This window comes from Danio rerio, chromosome 22, assembly GCF_049306965.1.
Source record: "Danio rerio strain Tuebingen ecotype United States chromosome 22, GRCz12tu, whole genome shotgun sequence".
Taxonomy (NCBI): Eukaryota; Metazoa; Chordata; class Actinopteri; order Cypriniformes; family Danionidae; genus Danio; species Danio rerio.
In genome coordinates, this window is record NC_133197.1 from 31894250 (window position 1) to 31920863 (window position 26614).

A 26614-nucleotide genomic window follows, 5' to 3' on the forward strand; every position below is an offset into this window, starting at 1 on the left:
TTAAGATAATGTGTGGTGTTTCCCAGCACTGAGGATTGTACCCTCAGGGCTGTGTTGCAGAAGCATTAGTATCTGATTGCAGACTTGCATATGCAAGCTGAGACACACAGTTTGACATGCAATGTCAGAAACAGTGCACTCAAATAGAGCTAGTGACATCAAAGTGAGGGGTAGGGTTAGGAGCGGGGTTAGGTGTGCGCATTAAAATTGGTCAGATTTATTTTTATTATTTTTTGTGTTCTGTAGAATAAGTAAATAAAACTTTGTGTTGTTTACAAAGATCAGCTTATTCACGAACACATTCATGTTATTCACATTCTACTGCTCAGTTCTCTGACATTTTTTCTATATAGTTATTTTATTCATAATCAAAACATTTATGTGTATTTAATATTTAGATTAAATAAAAAAAGAACAATGTTGTATGTGGCATTTAATAAAAAAAATCATTATAAAAATGTAGAATTGCAAATTATATATAACACCAAGAAAACAGCACTTTAATTCAGCATTATTAGATTATGAATTCATTTGTAAAATTGTTCATTAAAAAGTAGTACTAATAGCAAATTAAATCCACCCAGTAGGTGGCGGTAGGACACTGTCTTAATTCATTCAAATGGAAAAACTGAACAAAACATTAATAGATCAAAACATAATAAATGATGAAACTCATTGCATTTATAGACATTTATAGACATACAGGTAATATGAAAAAGAATTATGAATTTTACTCATGCTGGAACATTTACATATAACTGATAATATAAATTTATATTCATAGCAGCCTTAAAGTGAAATAAATCCATTATTGAGGAAATAAACTGAATTAATACGTGATAAGGTTACAAACATATACATTCCCGGATAAGCAATAGCTTATTCCTATTCTTAATAACCTAAAGAATCATTTTCAATCTCAGAAAGTCTTATTTAGAACATGCAATGTTATTATTTTTAGAGAAGGTGTAGCGCTCTCACTGCCTGATGAGGGACAATAATGTTAATAAAACCCAGGAAACACAGAACTGCTGCTGCTTCACATCAGAGTCTGTGTAATGTTTGAGCAGCAAGCCCCTCCCACTTATTAGGTATGCAGTCCACAGGCAGAAGTAGCCGATCGGAAAAATGTAAATCCTTGCATCACATTACATTCATTTACAATATTTATTTTCTATTTTCTACTTCATAAAACGAAAGTGTACAGACTTAGAAAGACAAATCAACTTTGATTTTTAATTTCTAATAATTTGTAACCACGTCAAAGGCTCCCGTTCATTTATAGTTAAACCGGAACTAAAAATACACAACTCGCACTACACTCGATGCGTCACACACGGGCCACATCTGGCCCACATACAGCAGGCCACAACTCACACTACACCCGGTATGTCACACACGGGCCATATCTGGCCCACATACGGTAGGCCAGAACTCACACTACACCCGGTGTGTTATAAAGCATTACACCAACCTGTCCTGTAGAGGTCGCTATTGGACTACTTATCCTATGTGCCTTACAAAGACGTGCACGCGGTAGCTGGCAGTGTTGATTGTTAGAGAAGCTACGAATCGGAGGATACTCGTGGTAAAATAGAGAACAGAAAGGACAACCTTAAGTCTTGGGTAGACGCAATGGATGATGAATCGGATGATGACAATCAGGAAACTGAATTCCATGAAGTACGATATAATAAAAGAAAAAAAGGAAACAACATGGGTGATGAGTCTGAATATGAGCAGGCGTGTTCAGGCGGAAATAAGGAGACGGGACGAAGGGTAGTGACAGTTAATGAGGAAAGAGAAATTAAAATCTTAGTAACTTTTGTCAAGCAGTCAGAACAATATGTGCATCCTGTTAAACTATCAAAAGCAATAGAGAAAGAAATAGGATCAGTAAAAGGGGCAACATGTCTAAGTAATGGTAGAGTTTTGATTAAATGTAAAGACGAAATGCAAAAAGCAAAGATAATGAAGCTAAAAACATTGGCTGGTGATAAAATAAACTGTATTGAAGTAGGGTCAAAAAAGAGTGGGGTTATCTCAGGTGTACCTTTAAATGTAACTATGGAGGAAATTAAAGGGAACTTGAGTGGAGGAAAGGTTGGCATGGCCAGGAGACTAATGATGTGGAGGGACAATAAAAAATGTGAGAGTCTTTCTGTGTTGATACACTTTGAGGAAAAAAATCTACCAGCAAAGGTGAAACTAGGCTTCATCAGCTACACGGTAAGAGAATATGTTCCTCCTCCTCTTCGTTGTTATAACTGCCAACGCATGGGTCATTCTGCTGCTTTATGCAAAGGGAAAATGCGTTGTGCAAAATGTGGTGAAGAGCATCAGTATGGGAAGTGTAGAGAAGGAACTAAGTTAAAGTGCTGTAACTGTGGAGGCGAACACAGCGCTGCGTATGCAGGATGCCCAGTTCAGCAGCAGGCACGTGAAATTCAAAAGGTAAAGACCAATCAAAATTTAACATATGCAGAAGCAGCTCGTAAAGTAAAACAGCAGACAGAAACACAAACTCATAGGGAACATGTACAAAATTCTCAAGTGAATAAATCTGAGAAACAAAAGAGTATGCTTCAGAATGACTCCATTGATAACATTAGTGTGAATAAAATTGACTTAGTGGCATTCATCTGTGCAGTGGTGAACGGCACCGCACAGGTAGAAAGAAGGTCTGACAAGATTAAAATTGTGGCAGAATGTGCAAACAAATTCCTGAATTGTACAGATATATCGGCTGAACAAATCCACAAGATATTAAAAGCAAAAGAAGGAAAGAAAGAGTGGAATGTGATGGTAAATTATGATGCATCCCAGAGTAGTGATATTTAACATTATCATGTCTTTCCTATTGCTTCATTGGAATGCCAGAAGTTTGATTGCTAATGGACAGGAGTTTAAAAAATACATTGGAAATATGAGCAAACCTCCTGATATAATTTGTATTCAAGAAACGTGGTTATGTAGACCATTAAATTTCAAGCTGAATGGTTATGAAGTAATAAGGAAAGACAGGAATAATGGTAGAGGTGGAGGGTGTGCAACTTTCATAAAAGAAAATGTGATTTATAGGTATGTAAATAATGAAAGTGAAACAGAAAGCATATGTATAGAAGTAATGGGTGAGCATGGGGTAATCAGAATAGTCAATTTTTATAATCCTTGTTTAGAATTAGCTGTAGACATATTAGAAAGCGCTATAGGTGAAACATCAAATAAAATTATTGTATGTGGTGATTTTAATGCACACAGTAGTATTTGGGGTAGTAGGAAAACAGATAAAAATGGAGCAATAATAGAAAATTTCATGGAAGAGAAATCTTTAGTGTGTCTAAATGATGGCAAGCCAACAAGAATAGATATAAGAAAAGGTAGCGCATCATGCTTGGATCTTACAATAGTCTCAGCATCACTAGCTGGTAAATCTAAGTGGTCAGTTTCTGGAAATAATATAGGAAGCGATCATTTTCCTATCATCTGTAAAATTCAAAGTAAGGTGCATACACAAAATTGTAATAATGGTATAAAATGGGTATACAAAAGTGCAGATTGGGGAAAATTCCAAACAATATGTGAAAACCTTTTTAAAAATATAACACTGGAGGGAAATATTGATCATGTATATGGTAAGGTAACAGATGGTATTTATTCTGCAGCATTACAATCAATCCCATTAGCAAATGGCACAAGAAAGAGGAAAAATGTACCTTGGTGGTCTGAGGAATGTTCAAGGGCAATCAAAGAAAGACAAAAAGCATTTAGATCTTTAAAAAGAATGCTCACTCCAGAAACAGTCATAGATTATCAAAGGAAAAAAGCTTATGTTAAAAAGATTATCAAGAGCACAAAGAGGGCAGCCTGGCAAAATTTCTGTAATACAATAGGCAGAGAAACTGATATGAATACAGTTTGGCATATGATTAAAAAGATGAATGGAACTGATAGCTCCAGGAAAATACCCGTGATGGAGGAAAATGGAAAGATCGCAATTACAAATAAAGAAAAGGTAACAATGTTGGCTCAAACATTTGCTAAAGCTCACAGCATTGAAAATCTAGATGATGTATTTTTAACAAAACGTCAACAGATTATGGAATTATATGGAGATGTATGCATGAAAAAGATAGATTTTAATAGTAGTCTAGATGATGAATTTAAGTATTTTGAGATGAAAGTAGCTATCAATAATTCAAAGAATACAACACCAGGTAAGGATATGATAAGTTATCAAATGTTAAAAAAGTTACCAGTTAAAGCATTAGAGATATTATTAGAGGTAATTAACCGTATATGGAATGAGGGTGTTTTGCCCAAGCAATGGAAAACTGCAGTCGTGCTCCCATTAGTCAAACCTGGGAAAGACAAAACAAAGCCTAGCAGTTATAGGCCTATAGCCCTTACATCCACAATATGTAAAGTAATGGAAAAAATGATTGTTAAGAGATTAAATTATATTTTAGAGAAAAGGGAAATATTAACAACCTTTCAAAGTGGGTTCAGGAAGAATAGATCCACAAATGATGCCTTGATTTTATTCGAAAATGAAATTAGGAAAGCTTTTATAATGAAAGAGTATATGTTAGCAGTTTTCTTTGACATCGAGAAAGCTTATGATACATTATGGAGGGAAGGATTGCTTATTAAATTGAACAAAATAGGTATAGGTGGAAAATTTTATAACTGGGTGTTAGACTTCTTATTTGAACGTACCTTTCAAGTTAAAATTGGAGAAGAATTATCAGCTGCTTTTAATATTACAAATGGTACACCACAAGGCAGTGCAATTAGCCCCATTTTATTTAATATAATGATTAATGATGTTTTTGATAAGGTTAACAAGGTAGGAATAGGACTTGCACTTTATGCGGATGACGGAGCATTATGGAAAAGAGGACGCAATATTAGAAATGTTAATAAAGGAATACAGGAATCAATTAAAAAAGTTGAGGAATGGTCTCTGGAATGGGGCTTGAAGTTCTCAGTATTAAAAACAAAATACATGATATTTACAAAAAACAAGAAAATAGTACATACAGATTTAAAGTTATATGAGCAGATATTGGAAAGAGTACCTGTTTTTAAATACCTTGGCTTATGGTTAGATGAAAAGTTAATATGGAAAATTCATATAAATAAAATTGAAACAAAATGTAAAATTATTATAAATTGTATGCGTTCAGTTGCTAGTCACAGATGGGGAGCTAGTCGTAGTGCATTGCTGTGCATGTATCAAGCATTGATTCGATCCTGTTTTGATTATGGCTGCATTGTCTATGGATCTGCATCTAAGACTTTATTAGGAAAATTAGATACCATACAAACCAAAGCGTTAAGATTATGTTGTGGAGCAATTAAAACATCCCCTGTAGATGCAATTAGGGTAGAAATGGGAGAAATGCCTCTTGAATTTAGAAGGATAAAATTGATGATGACATACTGGGTAAATCTCCAGCAATCAGTTAGTAATCATCTTACTCGTAAAATACTAAAAGATTGCTGGGAATACTCATATGAAGGACAGGACAGTTTTGGATGGAGGAGTAAAAAGTTGGCTAAAGAATATGGTATAGATAACATGATCTTCTGTCCCAATATACCACTCACTGATGTCCCACTATGGAGAGCACCTGAACCACTCATAGATGTAAGCTTGCTAAGTAAATCTAAAGATGAATATAGTGGAAAAGAAATAGATGCGTATTTAAATAATAAGTATTATTCAACTTTACAAATTTTTACAGATGGTTCCAAAGAACCTATTAGTAAAAAGATAGGAATAGGTGTTAATATTCCAGAGTTCAAAGTAAATATTAGTTTAAAATTGTCCAATAATCTATCAGTATACACTGCAGAGATAACAGCTATAATTATAGCATTACAATGGGTTGAACAAGTCAGACCAAACAAAGTAGTAATCTGCTCAGATTCATCTTCAGCTTTAGTTAGTATAGCAAACTCAAAATCAGATAGAGAGGATTTAATAACAGAAATCTATTTATCTTTATATAGATTAAAGGAAATAGGAGTAGTCGTTTATTTCTGCTGGGTTCCATCACATATTGGGGTATCTGGTAATGAAGTTGCTGACAAATTAGCAAAGGAAGCACTAAATAAGCAAGAGGAGGTACATGTACCTCTGGGGAAAAGAGAGGCAAAATCGATTTTAAAGGAAAAACTAATAAATAAATGGCAAATTAGATGGGATAATAGTAATACTGGAAGATGGCACTATAGTATTATACAGACAGTAGGGACAACACTAAATCAAGGAAGAAATAGGAAGGAAGAGGTGTGGTTATCAAGATTAAGATTGGGACACACAGGGTTAAATGCAACACTTGCGTTAATGGGTTTACATGAGGATGGGAAATGTGATGTATGTGGTGTAACTGAAAATGTAGATCATGCATTATTTATATGTAGCAAGTATAATAAACATCGCGATATGTTATTCAGTCAGTGTGGGGAAGATAAAACAATATATAAAATTATTCTAAGAAAAGGTATAATAGATTGGCAAGTATATAGAGCGTTTATTAGGTATATCGAGCATTCGGGTTTAGGTTATAGATTATAGTCTAATATTTATGGGTGAGAATATACTCAATCATTGTCATGAAGGCCCTTTATGTTAGAGGAGCTGAACACGCAGCGCTGACATGAGTATGTGGTCTAGATGCAAAGATTGGAGAATATGAAACATCCAAGGTTTTTTTTTTTTTTTTTTTTTTTTTTTTTTTTGTCCCTTTCCCTCCCTCCTCGTTTCTTTCTGTTGCCCTTTCTAATATTCAGACCCATCATCGGAGTAAGATTCTGTACAGTAGGTGGCGATAATGCTTTTTAATGGGTTAGTCGCCATAAAACAGAAAGAAGAAGAAGAAGAAGACGTGCACGCGAGCACACGAGAGAACAATGTAGTCGGAGTGAAGCCACGGGCAGAGAAGTTGTGTGTTGCTAATCAGCGTTGTTTGGTGGATTTGTGCGTGTTTTAAACCGTGAGTACATAAATGTTCACGTGCTGTATGTTTACTGAAACTTAAGGAGTATGTTAGAAGAGATTTTATGCTGTTTATCAGCATTAATTCGATGTTCTGTGATCGCCGTGATTTGAGATGATGCAGCAATAATTAGCTGACGCTAATTTGATACTCACGTCGTTATTGAAGTTAATAAGTGACCAGCTGTGTGTATATCGTTCGATTTCAACCTGTTTATATTATGTTAGTCAGTATGTATGATTATTGCAGCCTTTGTCTATATTTTATGCAACATGTGACCCAGTTTGTGTCAAACACCCAGTTAGCAGCAATTTGGACTTCATATTATGCTGCTGTCAGTATCTTAATACAATTATCCATTTGCGCCTAACTACTTACCCGTATTATATTTTGATCCAACTGTACTATGTTTAATGTTGTATTACAAATGTAACTTTGATTTAATATTGTTTATTGTTATTCCTTTTTTGTAGAAACCACATCTCTATTCACCATTGTGGAATAAAGCAACATAATTTAATTATCCCGTCTCATGCATTCTAATCGATGCACCACAGTGATCATCACCTTTAAACTGGCAACTTAGTTGAATACTTCTCAACACGGTGTGTCACACACGGGCCATATCTGGCCCACATTTGGTAGGCCACAACTCCCACTACACCCGGGGTGTCACAGACGGGCCACATCTGGCCCACATACGGCAGGCCAGAACTCACACTACACCCAGGGTGTCACACAAGGGCCTCATCTGGCCCACATACAGCAGGCCAGAACTCACACTACACCCGGGGTGTCACACACGGGCCACATCTGGCCCACATGCGGCAGGCCACAACTCACACTACACCCGGTGTGTCACACACGGGCCACATCTGGCCCACATACAGCAGGCCACAACTCACACTACACCCGGGGTGTCACACACAGGCCACATCTGGCCCACATGCGGCAGGCCACAACTCACACTACACCCGGTGTGACACATATGGGCCAGATGTGGCCCATATGTCTCCTGCCATTGCCAGAAGTGAGCCATATGTGCCTTAGTTGGCCCAGATGTGGCCCAGAACTGTATGCTATCTGGGAGCGAGCAGCGGCTATTTCTGTTTTTATGGTTCACACTTTTATCTCAAACTTTATCTTAATCTTATCTACTCGTTTAATTATGCCTTGCATCACTCTGTAATCACACTAAGTTACGTATTGGGTCACTGTGTTGTTGTTTTATGTTTTTGTAGAGCGCTGGGTCATGTTTCACGTCGTTGGGTCATTTTTAGAGACAACCCAAAGGTTGGGTTAAATTCGATTGCCACCGTTATGTAGGAATTTCAACGGTCCAGTCAACTGTCCAAACTGCCGGTGGTTAAGAAAGGTAAAGTAACATTAACATTTGGTTTGCGATGTTTACAACTCTTACTTAAAAGTGTATTCATTCACTCATTTTCTTTTCGGCTTAGTCCCTTTAATAATCCGGGGTCGCCACAGCGGAATGAACCGCCAACTTATCCAGCAAATTTTTACGCAGCGGATGCCCTTCCAGCCGCAACCCATCTCTGGGAAACTTCAAAGTTTATTTGTACTGAAATTGGAGTAATATACTTAAAACTTAAGATACTTTTTACATTTTAAAATAGAAGTGTTAGTTAAAAAGAAAAATCAAATTGTTAACGGTAACGTTAGCGAGCTACCTTAGGATAACATTTAACTTATAACCATCTAGCTTGCTAAACCGTTACTACAAGCAATTGATGAAGTTGAATTAACATAACGTTAGTCGTTGTCAAGCTTTATGCATGCAATATTATGTTATGGAAGTAATGGGATGAACTAAAATTATTGTATGCTGTCTTTATTTTCTTTCATTTATCAAAGTGATTGTTCACCTACAAATGAGCGTTTTGTCAATACTCTTTACTTTTTAAAAACATTATGACTTTCTTTCTTCTTACAGTTTTTTTGGATTGCTTAAGCACGATTTTCAAAACAGGGCTCGTGTTTTCAAAACAGTACACCCACTTAGCACAACCACACACCCAATTAGCAAAACATTACAGATCCTTTGCATAATTAAACACTCTTATAAAAACTATAGACTTATGTTTAAAAACCACACTTTTTTACCATAAGAAACACACATTTTTACATTTACTATACTTTGTTTGCTAGAGTTACACACTGCTGTGATAAACCTAAAACACTTTTAGCACTTCTGCTTCCCTATGATTAGAGTAGGCTACCATCAACAAAGAACAAATATAAAGTAAATTCACCAAACACTACTCAAGAACAATGCTGCACACCGAAGAAACTCATTTATTCCTCAACATGTCCAACATGTTGGCATGAAGATTCAAAGTACTGTAACATGTCACTTTACGTATTGAACTGTAAGTTAGACATTGTCTCTTCGCCTAGCTGGATCTGGCATGAGAATTATCAACATTGCAATGTTGTCCTTAGCAAGACACCTTAGAAAGAAGTGTCTTGAATGTAATATCTTGTATTGCTGCTACCTCCATCTGGTCACAGGCCTCCTCCATGGCTTGGATGAGGGGTACCTCAGCCTGAAGATGGAGATCATATACCATCCACCACTATGCCGAGAAAAACTCTTCTATAGGGTTGAGGAATGGAGAGTATGCTGGAAGATATAGGACGGTGAAATATGGATGTTGCTGAAACCAGTTCTGAACCAGAGCAGAACGGTGGAAAGACACATCATTCCAGACAACAATGTATTGCGTATGATCGATTTGATTTGCTGCTGTTATGTTGTGCAATTGGTCCAAGAATGTAAGTATATGTGCTGTGTTGTAGGGGCCCATATGGTCATGGCAGTGGAGGACCCCATTCTTTGTAATGTCTGCACAGTGTTACTGTATATTTCCCCCACGTTGCCCTGGGACATTGACTATAGCCCTGTGGCCAATGATTTCTTCTACTTTGTGTTCTTGTCAGGTTGAACACAACATCATATACGTAAATGAACTCATGCTGGATCTCCTCTCCATCCATTCGTAAAACTACCTGAAGAACAGTGTCAGGCAAAATTGTATAGTTCAGTGTAGATCTAGTATTACAGTACAGTAAAAGATTATGAGACAGTATGCAAGATCACAAGTGAATGCATACCTCTGCATAATCATGCCAGTCTTTTCACCCTTTCGAAACTGCTCGAAAGGCACTCCATAAATTTGCTTAATTTGAATATGTTTTTTTTATGGTGTGTGCCAGTGTTGATATTGAGACCTGATGGTTTTTATTGAAACTGGCATTTTATAGTGCTTAAACACCTGATTGATGTGTCTACAATTAATCAAACAAGTGTTTGCACACCTGACGACTGTGTTGAACAAGTTGTTTGGACGGTGCAGTAATTTGACAGTCAGTGCTTTGGTATTGCAAGGAAGTGACTTCATGATAGATTTTAGTGTGTGATGTATGTTAAGTGTGTTTAGTGTTTTGCAAATCACTGTTTGTAGAGTTTTGCAACAAGTGTTAAGTTGACAATGTGCTTATAGTTTTGCAAATATGGGCTGATGTTTTGATACTTGTGTGTAAGGTTTTGCTAATAGTGTACTACTTTTAATTTTAGTGTGTAAGCAATCCTAAAAAACTGTAAACACAAGAGAAGATATTCAGAAAAATGTTGGTTACCTGTTACCATTGACTTCCATCATATTAATTTTTTCCTATTATTTTAAAAAAATATCTTCTTTTGAGTATAACACAAAAACGCGGTTGTGCAGTAGATAGTGCTATCACCTGATAGCAAGAAGGTCGGTGGTTCGAGCCTCGGCTGGGTCAGTTGGCATTTCTGTGTGGAGTCTGCATGTTCTCTCTGTGTTCGTGTTGGTTTCCTCCGAGTGCTCTGGTTTCCCTACAAGTCCAAAGACATGCGGTACAGGTGAATTGGGTAAGCTAAAAGTGTCTGTAGTGTGTGTTTGTGTGTGTGAATGAGAGTGTATGAGTGTTTCCCAGAGATGGGTTGCGGCAGGAAGGGCATCTGCTGCGTAAAACACGTGCAGGATTAGTTGGCGGTTCATTTCGCTGTGACAATCCCAGATTAATAAAATGACTAAGCTGAAAAGAAAATGAATGAATGAGTTTAACTCAAGAAAAAACTAAACAAAATAAAGGTTAAGAACCACTTAAGGGCAAGAAAATAGTGAGTAAATCTTCATTTTGGGTCGATTGCCTTGAGGTTTTGTATTAAATTTGTTGTAATGAATTATTTTCTAGATAAATGCTTCACAAACTCCTACTTTTGAAATGTGAAAATATACATAAAATTTGGGTTGCTTTTTACTGTTTCAAAAAGGAAGTGTAATTCATTTATGAGAAAAATCAAATTGTTAACGGTAACGTTAGTGAGTTAGCTAGGATAACGTTCAACTGTTAAAAGTTAACCAGCTATCTAGATTACTGTTACCAGCAAGGTAACTGGGGGAGATATTTGGGAGATAAATAATTTATTTATGTCGACTGAAATTATATACATAACATTGGTCATTGTCAAGCATTATGCCAAGATTGTTATGGCAGAAATAAGACAATAATTTATTTGAGTTATTAAATAGATTGTTCAACCCAAACATGAATGTAATGTCATCATTTACTCACCCTTTACTTCTTTCAAACCTTTTTTTTTTAAACTTTTTTTTTTTTACTTTTTTTTCTGTTAAACACATAAGAATATGTTTAGAAAAAAAATTGGAAACCTGTAGCCATTGACTTTCGTTGTATTTGTTTCTCCTATTATGGAAGTCAACGGTTACAGGTGTTCACCTTTCTTTAAAATATCATCTTTTGTGTTCAAAAGAAGAAAGAAAGAAATAAAAGTTCGGAACCACTTGAGGCCGAGTAAATAGTAAGTTTTCATTTTGGGCGAATTGTCTCTTTAAGCATTATATTAAATGTGTTGTGATGAATTGTTTTGTAGATAAATGGATTCATTTGTGAGGGAAAAACTACACCAGTGGAACCTTGGTGATTTGGTTGAAAGATTTAACGGTGAGTGAGCTATTAAAAGGGATGTCCACCCAACCATGAAAATTCTCTCATTGTTTTTTCTTCTTACACCTTAACACAGAGGAAGCTGTGGATGAAGAAAGTTTTATGTTACTTGATGACCCCAGCATTGCTGCGCTAATTCCAAAAATTGGTCCCAGGGTTAAATTCAAGAAATTTCATTCAGAACTGTTGGCAGTAAGTTTACACTAACATTTTAAAGAATACTTTTGCTGTGGATTGGAAAAAATGTATATTTTGGTCATGTGTTTGATAAAATGTTTTAATTGAAATTAGTTGATTTTAGGTGCAAACAAAATAACTTTTTCACAACCAAGTTACAGTTACTTACAGCCATATAAGAATGCATCATCCACACCACATAACTTTCACAAAAAATGCATTTCAATCAGTGCAGTCACCATCTTTACATTTGCTATACTTTGCTAAAAAGCGCAAACAGGTGTCAAATGCCTGCGTTGAAGTTTTCTATGAAGGTATGTACAATGTTTACAATTCTAAAAGACATGGTACATGGCATAAACTCCCATAAGAGATGACTGTAGACTTGCTTAGTAGCATCCTTGCAAAACTTCGCCAATCAAATGCCAGCGTGTTTTAGAATCAATTATATGACTCAGATTACCCATTTCAGTGCCTTAAATCTCTTTAAAGGCTTGGACACACCAAGCAAATGCCAAACAGCTAGCACTGACAAAACCTAACTGTGTTGTCGTCTTGCGTTGGCTTATGTCTGGATCTGTCTGGACAAAGTTGTGTGTGAACACTCCAAACAGACGAAATCCCACTGAAATAAGAGAGCATGTTTTGCGGGAAGACAATAACTTCCAATGCACACATTTAGGGCCCTATCATACACCCGGCGCAATGAAGTGCAAGGCGCGATGCAATAGTTGTTTGCTAGTTTCAGCTTGGCGCAAGAGTTGTTTTGACGTTTTGCACAACGCTGTTTAAATAGCAAAAACAGTGCATTTGCGCTCATATGTGCGCCCATAGGCGTTCTGGTCTAAAAAAGAAGGCGTATTAAGATGCATGGCTGGCACGTTGTTATTTTGAGGAACTTAAATAGAAGGATCAAATAGATCAGATCAGAACTGGTCTATTGTCCAGCGCAGAGCACATTAGTTGTGCGCCTCGCTTACACATGGCTTAATACAGACAGGGTGTACAGCAATGTGCAAATAATATCTTTACAAATGAAAAATAATTAAAATATTAAGGATATATATATATATATATATAGGATATAAATATAAAAGATTAAAATATTACAAAACTTATTATTTTCTAGCCTCAAAAATAAAAAACTTCTTCTTTTTCTTCTTCCTCCAGGCGTTGTATTTTAGCGAACTCCTCCTAGGGATTTTATCTGATCTACACCAAAATTGGGTTTTGTCATCTAAAGGCCTTGGCGATGTTAAATTGCGAAGCTTTAGAGTTTTCGTCGATGGGCGTGTCCGTGGCGACCTCGCAAACTTTGACGATTCGCCACAAAACAGGAAGTCGTTATAACTCAGGCATGCATTATCCGATCTGCCTCAAAATTCCCACGCTTGATAAGAGTCCTGACCTGAACACGTGTATATGCCGATATCCAGATACAGTTATAGCGCCACCTACTGGCCACAGGAAATGACATGATTTACAGAGTCATCTTTTATCTTGAGTCACAGTTATAGCGCCACCTGCAGACAGTAAACAAGCTTAGATTTGGCCACCTATCAAGTTTTAGACAATATGTGCCATAGCATGTGTATTTGGATATACAGTAACTCAGTTTTTTTACCCCACTTCGTTATTATTGTTCATTTATTTATTTGCTGGAAATTAGAACTGAATTTAGAAGCAGTTCTGAAACCAATCTTTGCGCTCAACAAACAAAATAAATTATAGGCTAATGGATGTCTGTGCGTACAAGGTTTCCCTATCTATGAGAGCGAAAGTGAAAGTAGATAATGAGAGGCCTTATCTCTCATTCTTGAGATGCTCTGTTTAACTGTTTTCTTGCTAGTGAAAGTCTCAGTTTTTCCACTTACAAAGCCCTTCATGTAAATAACAAATACGCAAAGGCGCAACGAAACTGACTCTTAAAGGGAATGGGAGACGAGACTCTGATGCTGTGTTCACACCAGACGCGGCACGCGCGTCAAGCGCGAGTGATTTACATGTTAAGTCAATGCAAACGCGTGAATAGACATCCTGCGGCGCAATACACGCGAATGGCGCGGCACGAATGACGAGAATTGCGCGGTGCGCATGGCGTGGAGCGAATTGAGCGTTTTGCGCGTTTGACGCGATTAATGCGCGTTTCGTGCGAATCACTCAAGTTCGAAAATATGAACTTCAGCGGACATTCGTGCCGCGTTAACCAATCAGTAGCTTGCTCTTGTGGGGGCGTGATTGTGACGTATCACCTGTTGTCGGTGTCCCAGGTGAAATCCCCCAGCAGACACCGGCAAGAAGTTCATCAAACTGGGCTGGGGTCAGTCAGAAGCACCGCTGAAAACCTCCATCAGCCAGGTTCAGTTTCTGGAGGAGTCTATAAGCTTAAAGAGCTGGATGCACCTTTGAAAGTATGTAGTGGACTCAGACATGGTCCTGAACGTATCGACGGTGTTTATCATCCTTCATAAAGCACATAAACACTGTTATTTTCATCATAAAATCCATGTTAGCCCTTTAGCTATGAAGCTAGAGTCACAGGGCAGACAGAAGCCCTGCCCATCACGCGAATCCGCGTCTGTTCTGAAGTGAATTTGACACGCAAATGAAGCAGGGTTTGACGCGCGAATATCGCGATTTATCCATGCGTTCCGCATCTGGTGTGAACACAGCATGATTGGTTTATTCTCAAAACACACCTATAACTCATTAAGAAAACAAGCTCAACCCTTTTAGACCATGCGCCGCTGCATTTTTCCGACATGCCCTAATTGCTTTTGTGCGCTGCGCTTTGCACTTTGCATATGGATCATCAAAATAGAGCCCTTTAACTATAAACTAATCAACATTTAGTACTAGTACCACAGTAATCGTCACTCAGCGATAGGGTTGGGAACCAAAACTGAATTTCGGTGCGGCAACAAGAACGTAAAGCAGGTCGCACTCCGGAAGCGCCGCTAGGATTTGCATTTTAGAATCCGCAAGTCAGCGGCGTCCAGCCACGACTCATGACTGTTCATATTTCTGCCATGCCACAGAGCGCCATCTGAGAAGTTTCATTTTAAATAACATGCGAATGTGCACGTCTGGTGTGTGATACTATCATCTGTCATGTGCGGGCCGTGCTCTGGCTCTGAGTCAAAATCGGGGCTAAAATCATGCAGTCTGAACTCGGCATAGAGGGAAGTGCACTAGTGTGTGTAAAAGAAGGAAACTGAGATTGGCTCAGGCCTAAACTGAAGAGATTTCAGTTCTAGCGCAGATTCAGGCAGAATGTAAAAGAAAAGCCAAAACACTATTCTTCAGTCAGTTTAAGATGTATAAATAATTATTGAAGGCTTTGATTTTTCAGAAAAAGATGCACAGTTTGGTTGCATTAAAAAAATCATCAATCTTAATTCCAAAATGAGGCTAATTATTCAGAGATGGCCCACAATGAACAATCTTTGCAAGTCTTTGGCTAAGTACTGCAGGCAAACGTGACTCTAAAGTTTAATCGTAGATCACAACAAATCATTGTTTTAAAATTGCATTACACATATTTTATGGTTTCAGACCATTGAAATGCACATTTGTTCTGGCAAAACAATCATTTATGGTTTGTAAAATGCACCACATTTGTTTGTAAAATTGCCAATAGAAATCATCATTAAACATAATATTATTACACTCTTTATACATACTTTTGCATATGAAGGTTGGTTTAGGACATAGGTTTCAAACTGGTCTCCTGGAGGGATGCAGCTCTGCACAATTTTGCTGCAACCCTAATCAAGCACAGATGATCCAACTAATCAAGGTGTTTAAGTCTAGTCTACTGGAGACTATTAAGCAGGTGGGAGTTGGAGCTGCTTGGAACTAAACTATGCAGAGCTGCGGCCCTCTAGGAATTGAGTTTGAGACTATTGGTTTAGGACCACAATCAGTTCACACTGGAAATCTGATTTTGGACACAGTTAAATTAAGTTTTAAAACAAAATCTGTTTTGAGCACTGAGTGTTTGTGATTTTCATCCATTACAAGCATTCAAATAATTTGGTTGTAACGCTTATAACTTCTGCATTTGATTTTTGTATCTTCGTTTTTAGTGTTCATTGTAGACTATTCCTCTGACTAGAATTTATTTGTTAATTAATTTTTTTCTGCAGTCTGTGGGCCTTAATCCTGTCAACAATCAGTCATGTGTAAATCATTCATCAAAAAGAAATGAGCCACCAACACCAACTCAGACAGTAGAAGAAAACTGTCAGACGACAAGAAGCAACTACACCTTTGTAAAACACAATTTTTATACTCTTGCAATTAAATTTTAGATTGTTATTTGATTTAAAATTAGATTTAATTAATTGTTTTTCATTATTTAGGATGTACGAGAAATACTCAAAACATGTGGCGGAGCAACATTAGTAACAGCTTTAGACAGAGACAGATTCCTGAGCCTCAAGGAGCGACGCCGCATGGTGAGGCTGTTGGTAACCTATTTAATGGAGACGTTTGGAGAAACGTGAGTATTCATATTAAATACATTTTCAGTGCTTTCCACAGGTTTGAAATATACTTGCAGTGGTAGCCGGAGTGAAAAACACGTTTTACCCACAGCATATAAAGGGTCAACTACATGCAACAAACCAAAAAATAATGTGATTTTTAACTATATTTGTATTTATTATAACACTGTAATACACCTTTTCTTTTCAGTGGGTTGAATTTGTTTAAAAAAGGGCTGTTGAAATAAAATAAAATCCCCTATTTCTCTATTAATCTACATAAAGTGTAGATTATTTAACTAAGGCAAATTAGTTGGTAAACCATTTCTAATGGTGTACAAATATTTTGCAGCAAATATACTTTGTTTTCTCTGACTATATAGTAAAGTTTATCTGAGTCGTGCACAAAGTTAATGCAAATCGCATACAAATAACGGCAACTTTTGAAAGCAAAAGCAAATGCCGAATCCCAGACATTTTAGGAGTTTCATATACTACAGCCGGATGCCTTTTGTCGTAAGGTATGTCTCTGTGGGTCTGCAGAGCACATGAGATTGTTGTCAGTTCTTGGGCACACAAAACAAGCAGTAGGAAATGTGCAGTGCTAGAGAAGATGGTTAATCTAGTTAACTGATGTCGAATGTTTGACTTTCTTGGGTGGGTACAAAAAAAGTGTAAGAGGATAATAATAATAGTATTATTCATGTGTCACCACCAAACATACTTGCGCGGCTGTTAATATACCTGGGCGGCATGCATAAGTAAAGTCTATGGGCTCTATTTTGACGGTGCAAAACCGAAAGCGCAGGGCGCAAACGCTTTCAGGGCATGTCAGAATCCATATTTGCTAATTTAAGGACGGGAAAATCCGCTTTGCGCCGTGCCAAAGGGTTGAGTTTATTTTCTTAATGATTTATAGGTGGTTTTGAGAATAAACTAATCAGAGTCTCATCTCCCATTCCCTTTAAGAGCCGCAGCTGCATCGCGCCATAAGCATTTCCTATTTACATGACGTAAAGTAAGTGTAGGTGGAAAAACTGAGCATTTCACTAGCAAACAGTTAACAGCTTTTTTTTTTAACAGAAAACAGTTAAACAGAGCATCTACCGTGTGTTCAAAAACCTGAGTTATATCCTAAAACACCTGCTGTGCCCCATATGGTCTAAAACCTGCAGGTGGGCAAATCTAAGCTTGTTTTTAATAAAACAAATATAAATATGGATATAATAAATAATACTGCTAATAATAATAACATTATACAAAAGCAAATTGTTATGAATGAACTGAAAAAGCCTCCAGAGATGAAGAAGACATAAAAGCAGTGTTTTTTCATATTTATGTAAACTAGAAAATAATGTTTTGTAATATTTAAATTCTTTATATTTATATCCTATATATATCCTTATTATATCCTATATATATATCCTTAATATTTAAATTTTTTTCATATGTAAAGATATTTGCGTATTGCTCTTGTGTGTAGGCTATTAAGCAGTGTGTAAGCCAGGCGCAACTCTGCGCTGAAGTTTAGACCGGGTTCGTTTTCATCTAATGAAAAATCTATTATAGTTTCTCAAATTAGCAATGCGCCCGCAGTGCGCCTCAGAACGCCTTCCTTTTTAGACCAGAATGCCTATGGCCGCACAAATGGGCGCAAATGCATTTGCCATTTAAAGAGTGTGGCGCGACGCCTTAAAATGACTCTTGCGCCAAGCTGAAAGTAGCAAACAGGTATTGCGCCGCGCCGCGCCTTGCCCCACAATACGCCGGGTGTATGATAGGGCCCTATATGTGTGGGAAGCACTGATTTAATGAAGAAATCAATTAACTGGCCAATCTGAATGACATGCTTGTTTTTTTGTTAAGCCCGACATCTGAGACCAAAAAAGAAATGGCTTTGGCAGTGACTACTCAGTTTCCTTGTCTGAAAAGCAGTGTGGGAAATGGATATGTAAGTTATGATGACTGATTATGATTAAAGTATAAATGCTGTCTTTTCTACCACTGATTTCTCCTTATTGGTGTGCTGCAGGAGGCCTGGTATACCCCTGCAACCGGTTACCTAGAAGAAAGACTTCGCAATGTGAGGAAACGTCTCAGAGCTCAACACAGTCAGAGACAGCTCAGCTTTCCACCGCTTTCCCAGAGTTCCTCAATGCTAAGAGGCTTTTCAATGTCAGGTCAGAGCTTGGGATTGATCAAGATGGATATACCAATATCAGTGGTTACCAATTTTTTATTTATAACATTCTGCGTTATAAATACTACAGGGGTGGTAGCGTTCCGGCACCACGCCGGATTTCCGGCGTACTGTGGCTGCGGGAAAAAAAAATCAGGTTCACGGATATTGATCTGTCATTTCTCTAGATTCACTGAATTCACTCACTGCTGAAAGCGCCGGATTGGTTTTTATTAAGTGCCATTTTGTGTGCTCGTGAATCATCTTTTGAGTGTAGACGCCATGTAAATAAAAGATTAATTGTGTAATTTAGAGAGCTTTATAAATTATAACGGATCTTTGTGAGATCTCTATGAACTAAGATTAGACGTTTTTTAGTGATAATAAGAGGAGCGTGCTTTGCACTTTCCAGGCTATAATCCATTCAGAATTTGTAAGAAACTTTAGTTTTCAGCACATATACGCTGATATGTTTTGGGAATGACATCTGCATATTTACGCTGGGTTTATTCTCGAAATAACGGTGAAGCAATAGACGGGACAAAAATATATTTCCCCCTTCTCCTTAAACTAGTGTTTCAGCTATGAAATAGTTCAGTTTTGTATGTATCCTAATGGCAAAGTGTTTATATTTAGTTTCGTTTTTTATTCAGCTTATTTAGAAAAACGTTTGGAGCATTTTTTATTCGTTAAAAATATTTTTTTTTTAACGAACAGCGCCCAGCGGAAGACCATCATTGTCTGTTTGATCAGTTTGCCTTCTCAGATCATCACGACTTGCCTAAAATAAAAGATATAAAACAGTTCAAGTATAAAACAATGGTAGCTTAAACGTTAAAGAATGTGTGCTATTAGGCGCATAGTTTGCTTATAAAAAGCTTGCAGGACATCGAGGCGCCAGAGCAATCACTTGCATTTTTTCAGTGGGAGCAATTTAAAGTTATCCGTCATTTTTGCTCACAAAGTACGAGTAATACATCAAAAAACGTTACAGCGTTTTTATAAAATAAAGAAAACCAAAATTATGCGCTTTCTGTCGTCTGGTTTTTGAACAGGAGCGCTTAACAAAATGAAGCAAAATGTATATGCCTCACAGACATAATAAATATATTTATAGAAAGCTTTAAATTATTACTTAACGAAATAAAACAAATCGAAAACAAAAAAAACTCCTTCATGTAATCCGTAAAGATGAATTTCTTTCTAAAGGCGAGTCCAAGAGGAGATTGCCAGTCAGGATCTTTGCGACACTGACTCAGAATAAGTAAATAATAAATTAAAATAATAAATAATAAAATAAAATAATAAAATAAAATAATAAATAAATAATTAAGATATGTCCTTACTCTTTCCTCGACACATTCATTGTTATTTGTTTTTGCCGGTGCTTGGGGCGAGTTTTAGCTTATTGTGTGCGCTCGAACGCGAATTCACAGTAGCAGTTTTAACATGGAGTGACACGACATCTGACGTACAGATGACACTGGCACAGTCCGGTTTTCCACTGTCATGTGTCACTTGCTAGTGGCATGTGTAGTGACCTGTGTCACTCAGAGTGTCGCGCTGCATGTCACTGCAGTGACATCGACACCCGGCGAAGCTTATGACATTAATTAACACGAGCAAAACCATATTTAATCATTACGCTACTTTTAACCTAATTTATCGCGTCGCAAGTTAGTTTATTTGCTGAGCTACTCCACGATGTTTTAATTTAAACACATTTATTTTATGTATTCGTAGTCATACTTCCGTACGTAATATAGTCATTTGACAGTACATGTCAGTCAAATTTATTGTGGCATGCTTATGTATGGGAGGGGTTACACTTATCTGTTGTACTGTATATTATTGCATCCTGGCAGTTCCTTTGTTCCCTACAATATGGACTTCTCTATGTTTTTAATTAATTCATTTATTTTATTATTTAACTTATTTTCATTTTAAGGTATTTTAAATGATATCCTTTAAAAAGTTATAATAAAATGCATGTTGAAAACTCATAACATATATGCATGTAAGATAACAGGTGTCATTTGCCTAATGATTTTTAAATATTAAAGCAAAGAGACTTATAAGATTAAGGTGCTTATAACGTGCTTATACTGACACCTACTGGCACATGTCACAAGATCACTGACACTGGCATGTGTCACTGACATTACTGGCATGTGTCTAAAAAGAGCCACTTGACAATAATGATGATCAGGGTTACACATAGGCTGTTAATATATTTGGGCCCAGGGGCCCACAAGTTATGTGTTAAAAGTGCGTTGCATACATAGTACCCCCACCCCTACTCGCCTCAGGGGCAAGGAAAAAAAGTTCAGGCTCAGGAATTTTTTCCACTATCAGCCCTGATACTATCTGGGCAAAAAAATATTTTGTGTGAACTATCCCTTTTTTTTGCCAACTATATTTATTAAAGTTTTTTGCAGATACAATATCATATACATACAGAAATAAGTAATACACTGTTCTGCTTTTTCACAACTAAGAACCAGTGACCATCAGAAAAAATATATAGTAATAAAATGACACAGTAAATGTAAAAAAAAAAAAAAAAAATATATATATATATATATATATATATATATATATATATATATAAACAACAACAGCAAAAAAGCTACAAAAGTAATAAATAAATAATAATAAAAACATAAAAACATTAAAAAATAAAAACCTTTCTTCCTCTCCTGCTTCAAGATCAATAGTGTCAATATAATTCAACAAGGGTTTCCATGTTTTGTAAGAGGATTTTAAAGACCCTTTTAATGAAAACCTAATTTTTTCCAATTTTAAACACAGAAAAATTTCTTTCAGAATCCATCTGTCATGTGAAGGTGGAGAAGTTTGTTTCCATTTAAGGAGAATAAGCCTCCTAGCCAATAATGTAGTAAGAGCCACAACGTTCTGTATTGTTGAAGGCAAATTTGGCTCAAAAGGAATTCCGATGAACTATCCCTTTTAACGGTTTTCTGACACAAACACTACCTGACCAAAGTCTTGTCGCCTATACAAGTTTTAGGAACAACAAATAACTTGACTTCTAGCTGATCATCAATCATAGAGGCAAAGGCCTCTAGATTACGCTTATTTTACCAAAATAAAAAATGATCATGACTTGATTTTTAATTATTTAATTAGAACAGGAAGGTCTGACTATGCTTAGACAAAAGTTTTGTTAGTTAACAGAAATAATCTACAGTGTAGAATACAAAGTCATGGTCTTGGTCAAGTCTTGGAGGACTGCGTCCATACATCTCTGCAATGACTCAAATAACTTATTAATAAAGTCATCTGGAATGGCAGAGAAAGCGTTCTTGCAGGACTCCTAGAGTTCATTAAGATTCTTTGGATTCATCTTCAATGCCTCCTCCTGCATCTTACCCCAGACATGCTCAATAATGTTTATTCTGGTGACTGGGCTGGCCAATCCTGAAACACTTTGACCTTCTTTGTTATCAGGAACTTTGATGTGGAGGCTGAAGTATGAGAAGGAGCGCTATCCTGCTGAAGAATTTGCCCTCTCCTGTGGTTTGTAATGTAATAGGCAGCGCAAATGTCTTGATACCTCAGGCTGTTGATGTTGCCATCCACTCTGCAGATCTCTCGCACGCCCCCATACTGAACCCCAAAGCATGATTTTTCCTTCACCAAACTTGACTGATTTCTGTGAGAATCTTGAGTCCATCCGGGTTCCAGTAGGGGTTCTGCAGTGTTTGTGTTGATTAGGATGCAGTTGAACAGATGATTCATCAGAAAAATCTACCTTCTGTCACTTTTCCAATTGATCAACTAGAAGTCAAGTTATTATTTGTTGCTCTTACAACTGGGATTGACAATAAGTCTCTTTTCAGGTAGGGTACAGTACAGTGTGTTCAAGTCATCATAAACAGTTGTACATGGATGTCTTTGAATCACTTTCAGATAAGAATTGACAATGGACTTGCAATAATCTGGTATTAATACAGATGGTGCATCTGTCATGTCTGCTTAATACAGGGTTCCCACACGTTTTGAAAGTACTTGAAATTCAGACATATGAATTCCAAGCCTGGAAAGTGCTGAAAAAGTTCTTCAAAGTGTTTGAATTCAACATTCATGGTGTCATTTCAACAATTGTATTGTGAACATAAAAGTGAAAAATTCTTAATTTAAAAACCTTAAAAACTGTCAAATAATGTATATTTGATCAATATTTCAGAAACTCATTTGAATATTACCAGTATTGTATTCAACAAATTTAATTAAAGTTCTTTAAACACAACTGTTTAAAATGATGAAAGTTTTGGAAAATTGCATTTAAAACATCATTACTTTGAGATTTTTGATGTTAATATTAAGTGAAATGTTAAGTACATAAATGAGTTTTATAATGCTAAATATGCTGGCAGGTGTCAAATATAATAAAATTTGGTTTAAAAGTAAAACTGATTTTGACAGTTCTAGAATCTGATGTCCATGATATGGATGATCTGAGCTCTATTGATTAGATCTTACTTAACATAATATTTATATTAGGCATGGAACGATAACCGTTTTCACGGTATACCACGATTTGGAAAAGTCAAGGTTTTAAAACCACCAACATTTTAAGTAATACCGTTCCTAAAAATGTGTAATATTTGTTTTTAACATATTTAAGGACAACATTATCTGCATTATCAACATTTTCTGCATATCAGCAGACAAGATATCCACAGATGTTTAAATTGTAAAGAAATTTGTGTTTTTGAAACTAATGAAGACAGCAGAAGTCAGTGATTCATTTGAATTATTCAAACTGGCATGTTTACTGCTCCAAAATATTAGAAATCTTTCAAAAAATGAAATATTGTTTTTTCAAAGGGGAAAAAAAGTTTTTTTTTTTTACCCAGACATTTAAAAAAAAATATATTTTAGAGCAGTAATCACACTACCATGATATCGTGATATTTTATCCAAGGTTATCATACCCTCAGAATCTTACACCGACCCATGCCTAATTTATACATGTATATATTATTACATATAGAATATTTAGTTAAGCGCTTTGTGAAGACAGAGATTACATTTAGTTTTTCAGTTTTATTTCTTCATTTTCATATTTTGCTTTTAACAGAGTCTGAGTCTTCATTCACTGACATTCACACAATGATTGAGAGGCTAAAGAGCAACAGTAGCCCTCAAGGAGAAATAGAGGAATTTATGAGATACACATCCTCATGGATTCACTCGTCTGAACCCAAAAATGTTGAGGAGATCAAAAAAGAAAATCCCACACTTCGTGACTGTCTTGGCATGGTGAGTATTACAATGTTCATGGAAAGCATTTTATTTAAGAGCACCATACATCTGCTTATAGAAACATTTGAGCCCTTGTCAAATATTAGACATTGCGCTTTAAAGCTAAACAGATCAATCTTGGCTGGTCTGTGGAGTGTTTGATAACACTGGTGTGGTTGGAGTGTTCAGCAAATCATATATTAGCTACTATATTCAAGTCTTCGCTCCCACATTGGCTAGCACCCAGCTAGAGAAACATAAGCAACGGACAAACATCAAAGCATATTAACATTTTCAATTAAGCAATGAACTAAACAAAACATTTGGGCTTTATAAAAAGCACGCTGATGTCAGACAGCAATAATAATAATTTTACACATACTTTGACAATAGCCCTTTTTACACATACAGACCTTTCCGCAAAATTACCGGAAAGGTTGTATGTGTGAACAGGTCCTTTTTAAAAAATACCGGTAAATTCTTTCTGGCTATTTTCCGGAAAGAGAAGTTGTAACATTACCGTTAATTTTCCGGAAGGCAACGCTGTGTGAATGCAGAAGGAAGATTGCCGGAAAGAGTGCATGCACGTCTAGAACGTGCTGACGTGAGACGTCTGCTTTAACCAATCCAAACAGTCAGACGCATTCACGTCCGTGCGGTTTATGAGAATAAAAGCCTTTGAATTTGAAGTTCTGCACAAGACTTTTGGCCAGCGGAGAAATTAAAATGGTCGTGCCCAACTGAGTCTGGTTCTCTCAAGGTTTTTTTTTCTTCACTCCCATCAGGTGAAGTTTTTTTTCCCTCTCCGCTGTCGCCACTGCCTCGCATGGTTCAGGATTGGTAGAGCTACGCATCGTTGAATTTGCTCTTCAGTGTTTGAACTCTCAGTAATGATTAAATCACACTGAACAGAGCTAAACTGAACTGAACTGAACTTAAACACTAAAACCTGAACCACACTGTTCCAATTACTATGACCATTTATGTGAAGCTGCTTTGACACAATCTACATTGTAAAAGCGCTATACAAATAAAGCTGAATTGAATTGAATTGAATATTTTCCCAGACACATTTAGCTGCTAGAAGTTAGTCAGATAACGTTTATATGTTCTTCTTAATGCCAACTGTAAATAATCATCGATAAGATGCTTATGATAAGCCGCTGTTTGTTTACCTTCAAGCTTTGCGTTTGCCTGTGAAACAGCCGTGAACGCCAGCAAACACATTATTATAAACCTCTCGACATACGAAAGTGATCCTCCATATGTTTTCATCGAAGTTGTTCACAATACTGATCTTCCACAGAGTTTGTAATGTAGTCAAATGTTTACAAATACAAGCCCAGCCGTTTAAAGCTCATTTCTGGTGAATGATGTCAGAATTTACTGGTATTTTGGAATGGATGTGTAAGCGGTCTTTTCTGGAAAAATTCCGTAACGTCCTTGCCTGTGTGAACAGCGTTTTTTTTAATTTACCTGTAAAGTCGTTCTGGAAATTTTTCCAGATATTTACCGTTATCACTGTGTGAAAGGGGCTAATGTCTGTTATTCACAGCCGCCACAAACCACTTAGATAACTTTTATTTTATTCTCCCAGTAAAACAGCCACTTACTTTCAGGAAGTTTAAGAGAAGTTGATGAATTAATGTGTTGTGAATCCAGCAGCTTCAATCTCCCACAGATTGACCCCCACAGACTTTTAAAATGTCTTTGTGAGCTATCATACAGGTGCGGATACATCTGTACCAGCTCTGCTACTCAAATCTCCAGTTGTATTCATGTTACCAACATTGTGTTGATTTGAATGTTAACTAAACTGGATAGTCGCAAAAGACCAATGGTACCTCAAAGGTGTTTGGAAGACAAAAACTCCCTCAAAAAGTTTGCTTTGGTAAGCTGTTTCAGACTGCCAAAATAAACTCAAAGCGAACTTGGATAGATTTTATTTGAAGTGGGGAATTTCAGTTTGTTCTTTTGATTTTCATTTGAAGCACATCTGCACTGTAAATCTGTTATTTAAAAAAAAAAACTAAAATAACGGCTGTTAAAGGCATAAAATACCATAAAATAACAGACGGTAGATTACAGAAATTTACCGGAAATTTAAATTTAAGGAAATTGTTTTCCTTAAATAATTTATTTACAGTTACATAGCATATTTTTTATGTTTTTTTTTTGTTTTTTTTCTGGCAGCTAGGCTTAATTTTTGATGTTCACTTGGGTCACACGTTGTTTTGATGGTCCATTTGTTGAATTTAAGTTACATTGCATCTACATGCCAGCTAATTGTCAATAGATTATAAGTAGACTTTTAGGTTAGGGTTGGGGTTAATGTAAGTTGACATGTACTTGCAAAGTTTCTTATAGTCGGTTATATGTCTGTTGAAGGAGCATATCAACAGATATTAAGCAGACAGTCTACTGATACCCAAATAGTCCATCAAAATAAAATGTTACTGTTCCGTTTACTAAAA

General features: G+C 36.5%; 1 protein-coding gene across 6 annotated transcripts in view; it reads left to right on the plus strand.

Annotated features, from left to right (window-relative positions):
- Positions 1-26614, plus strand: part of si:dkey-286j15.1 — a 38230-nt gene that overhangs the window by 5899 nt on the left and 5717 nt on the right. The window contains exons 1-10 of one of the 6 annotated variants that reach the window (XM_073936744.1): positions 6924-7004; positions 7481-7648; positions 8249-8382; positions 11953-12023; positions 12103-12218; positions 16352-16477; positions 16568-16707; positions 18557-18641; positions 18723-18870; positions 23977-24158. In XM_073936744.1, the coding sequence (XP_073792845.1) occupies positions 11957-12023; positions 12103-12218; positions 16352-16477; positions 16568-16707; positions 18557-18641; positions 18723-18870; positions 23977-24158 (864 nt within the window). In that variant the 5' untranslated portion in view covers positions 6924-7004; positions 7481-7648; positions 8249-8382; positions 11953-11956. 6 annotated transcript variants of the gene reach the window in all.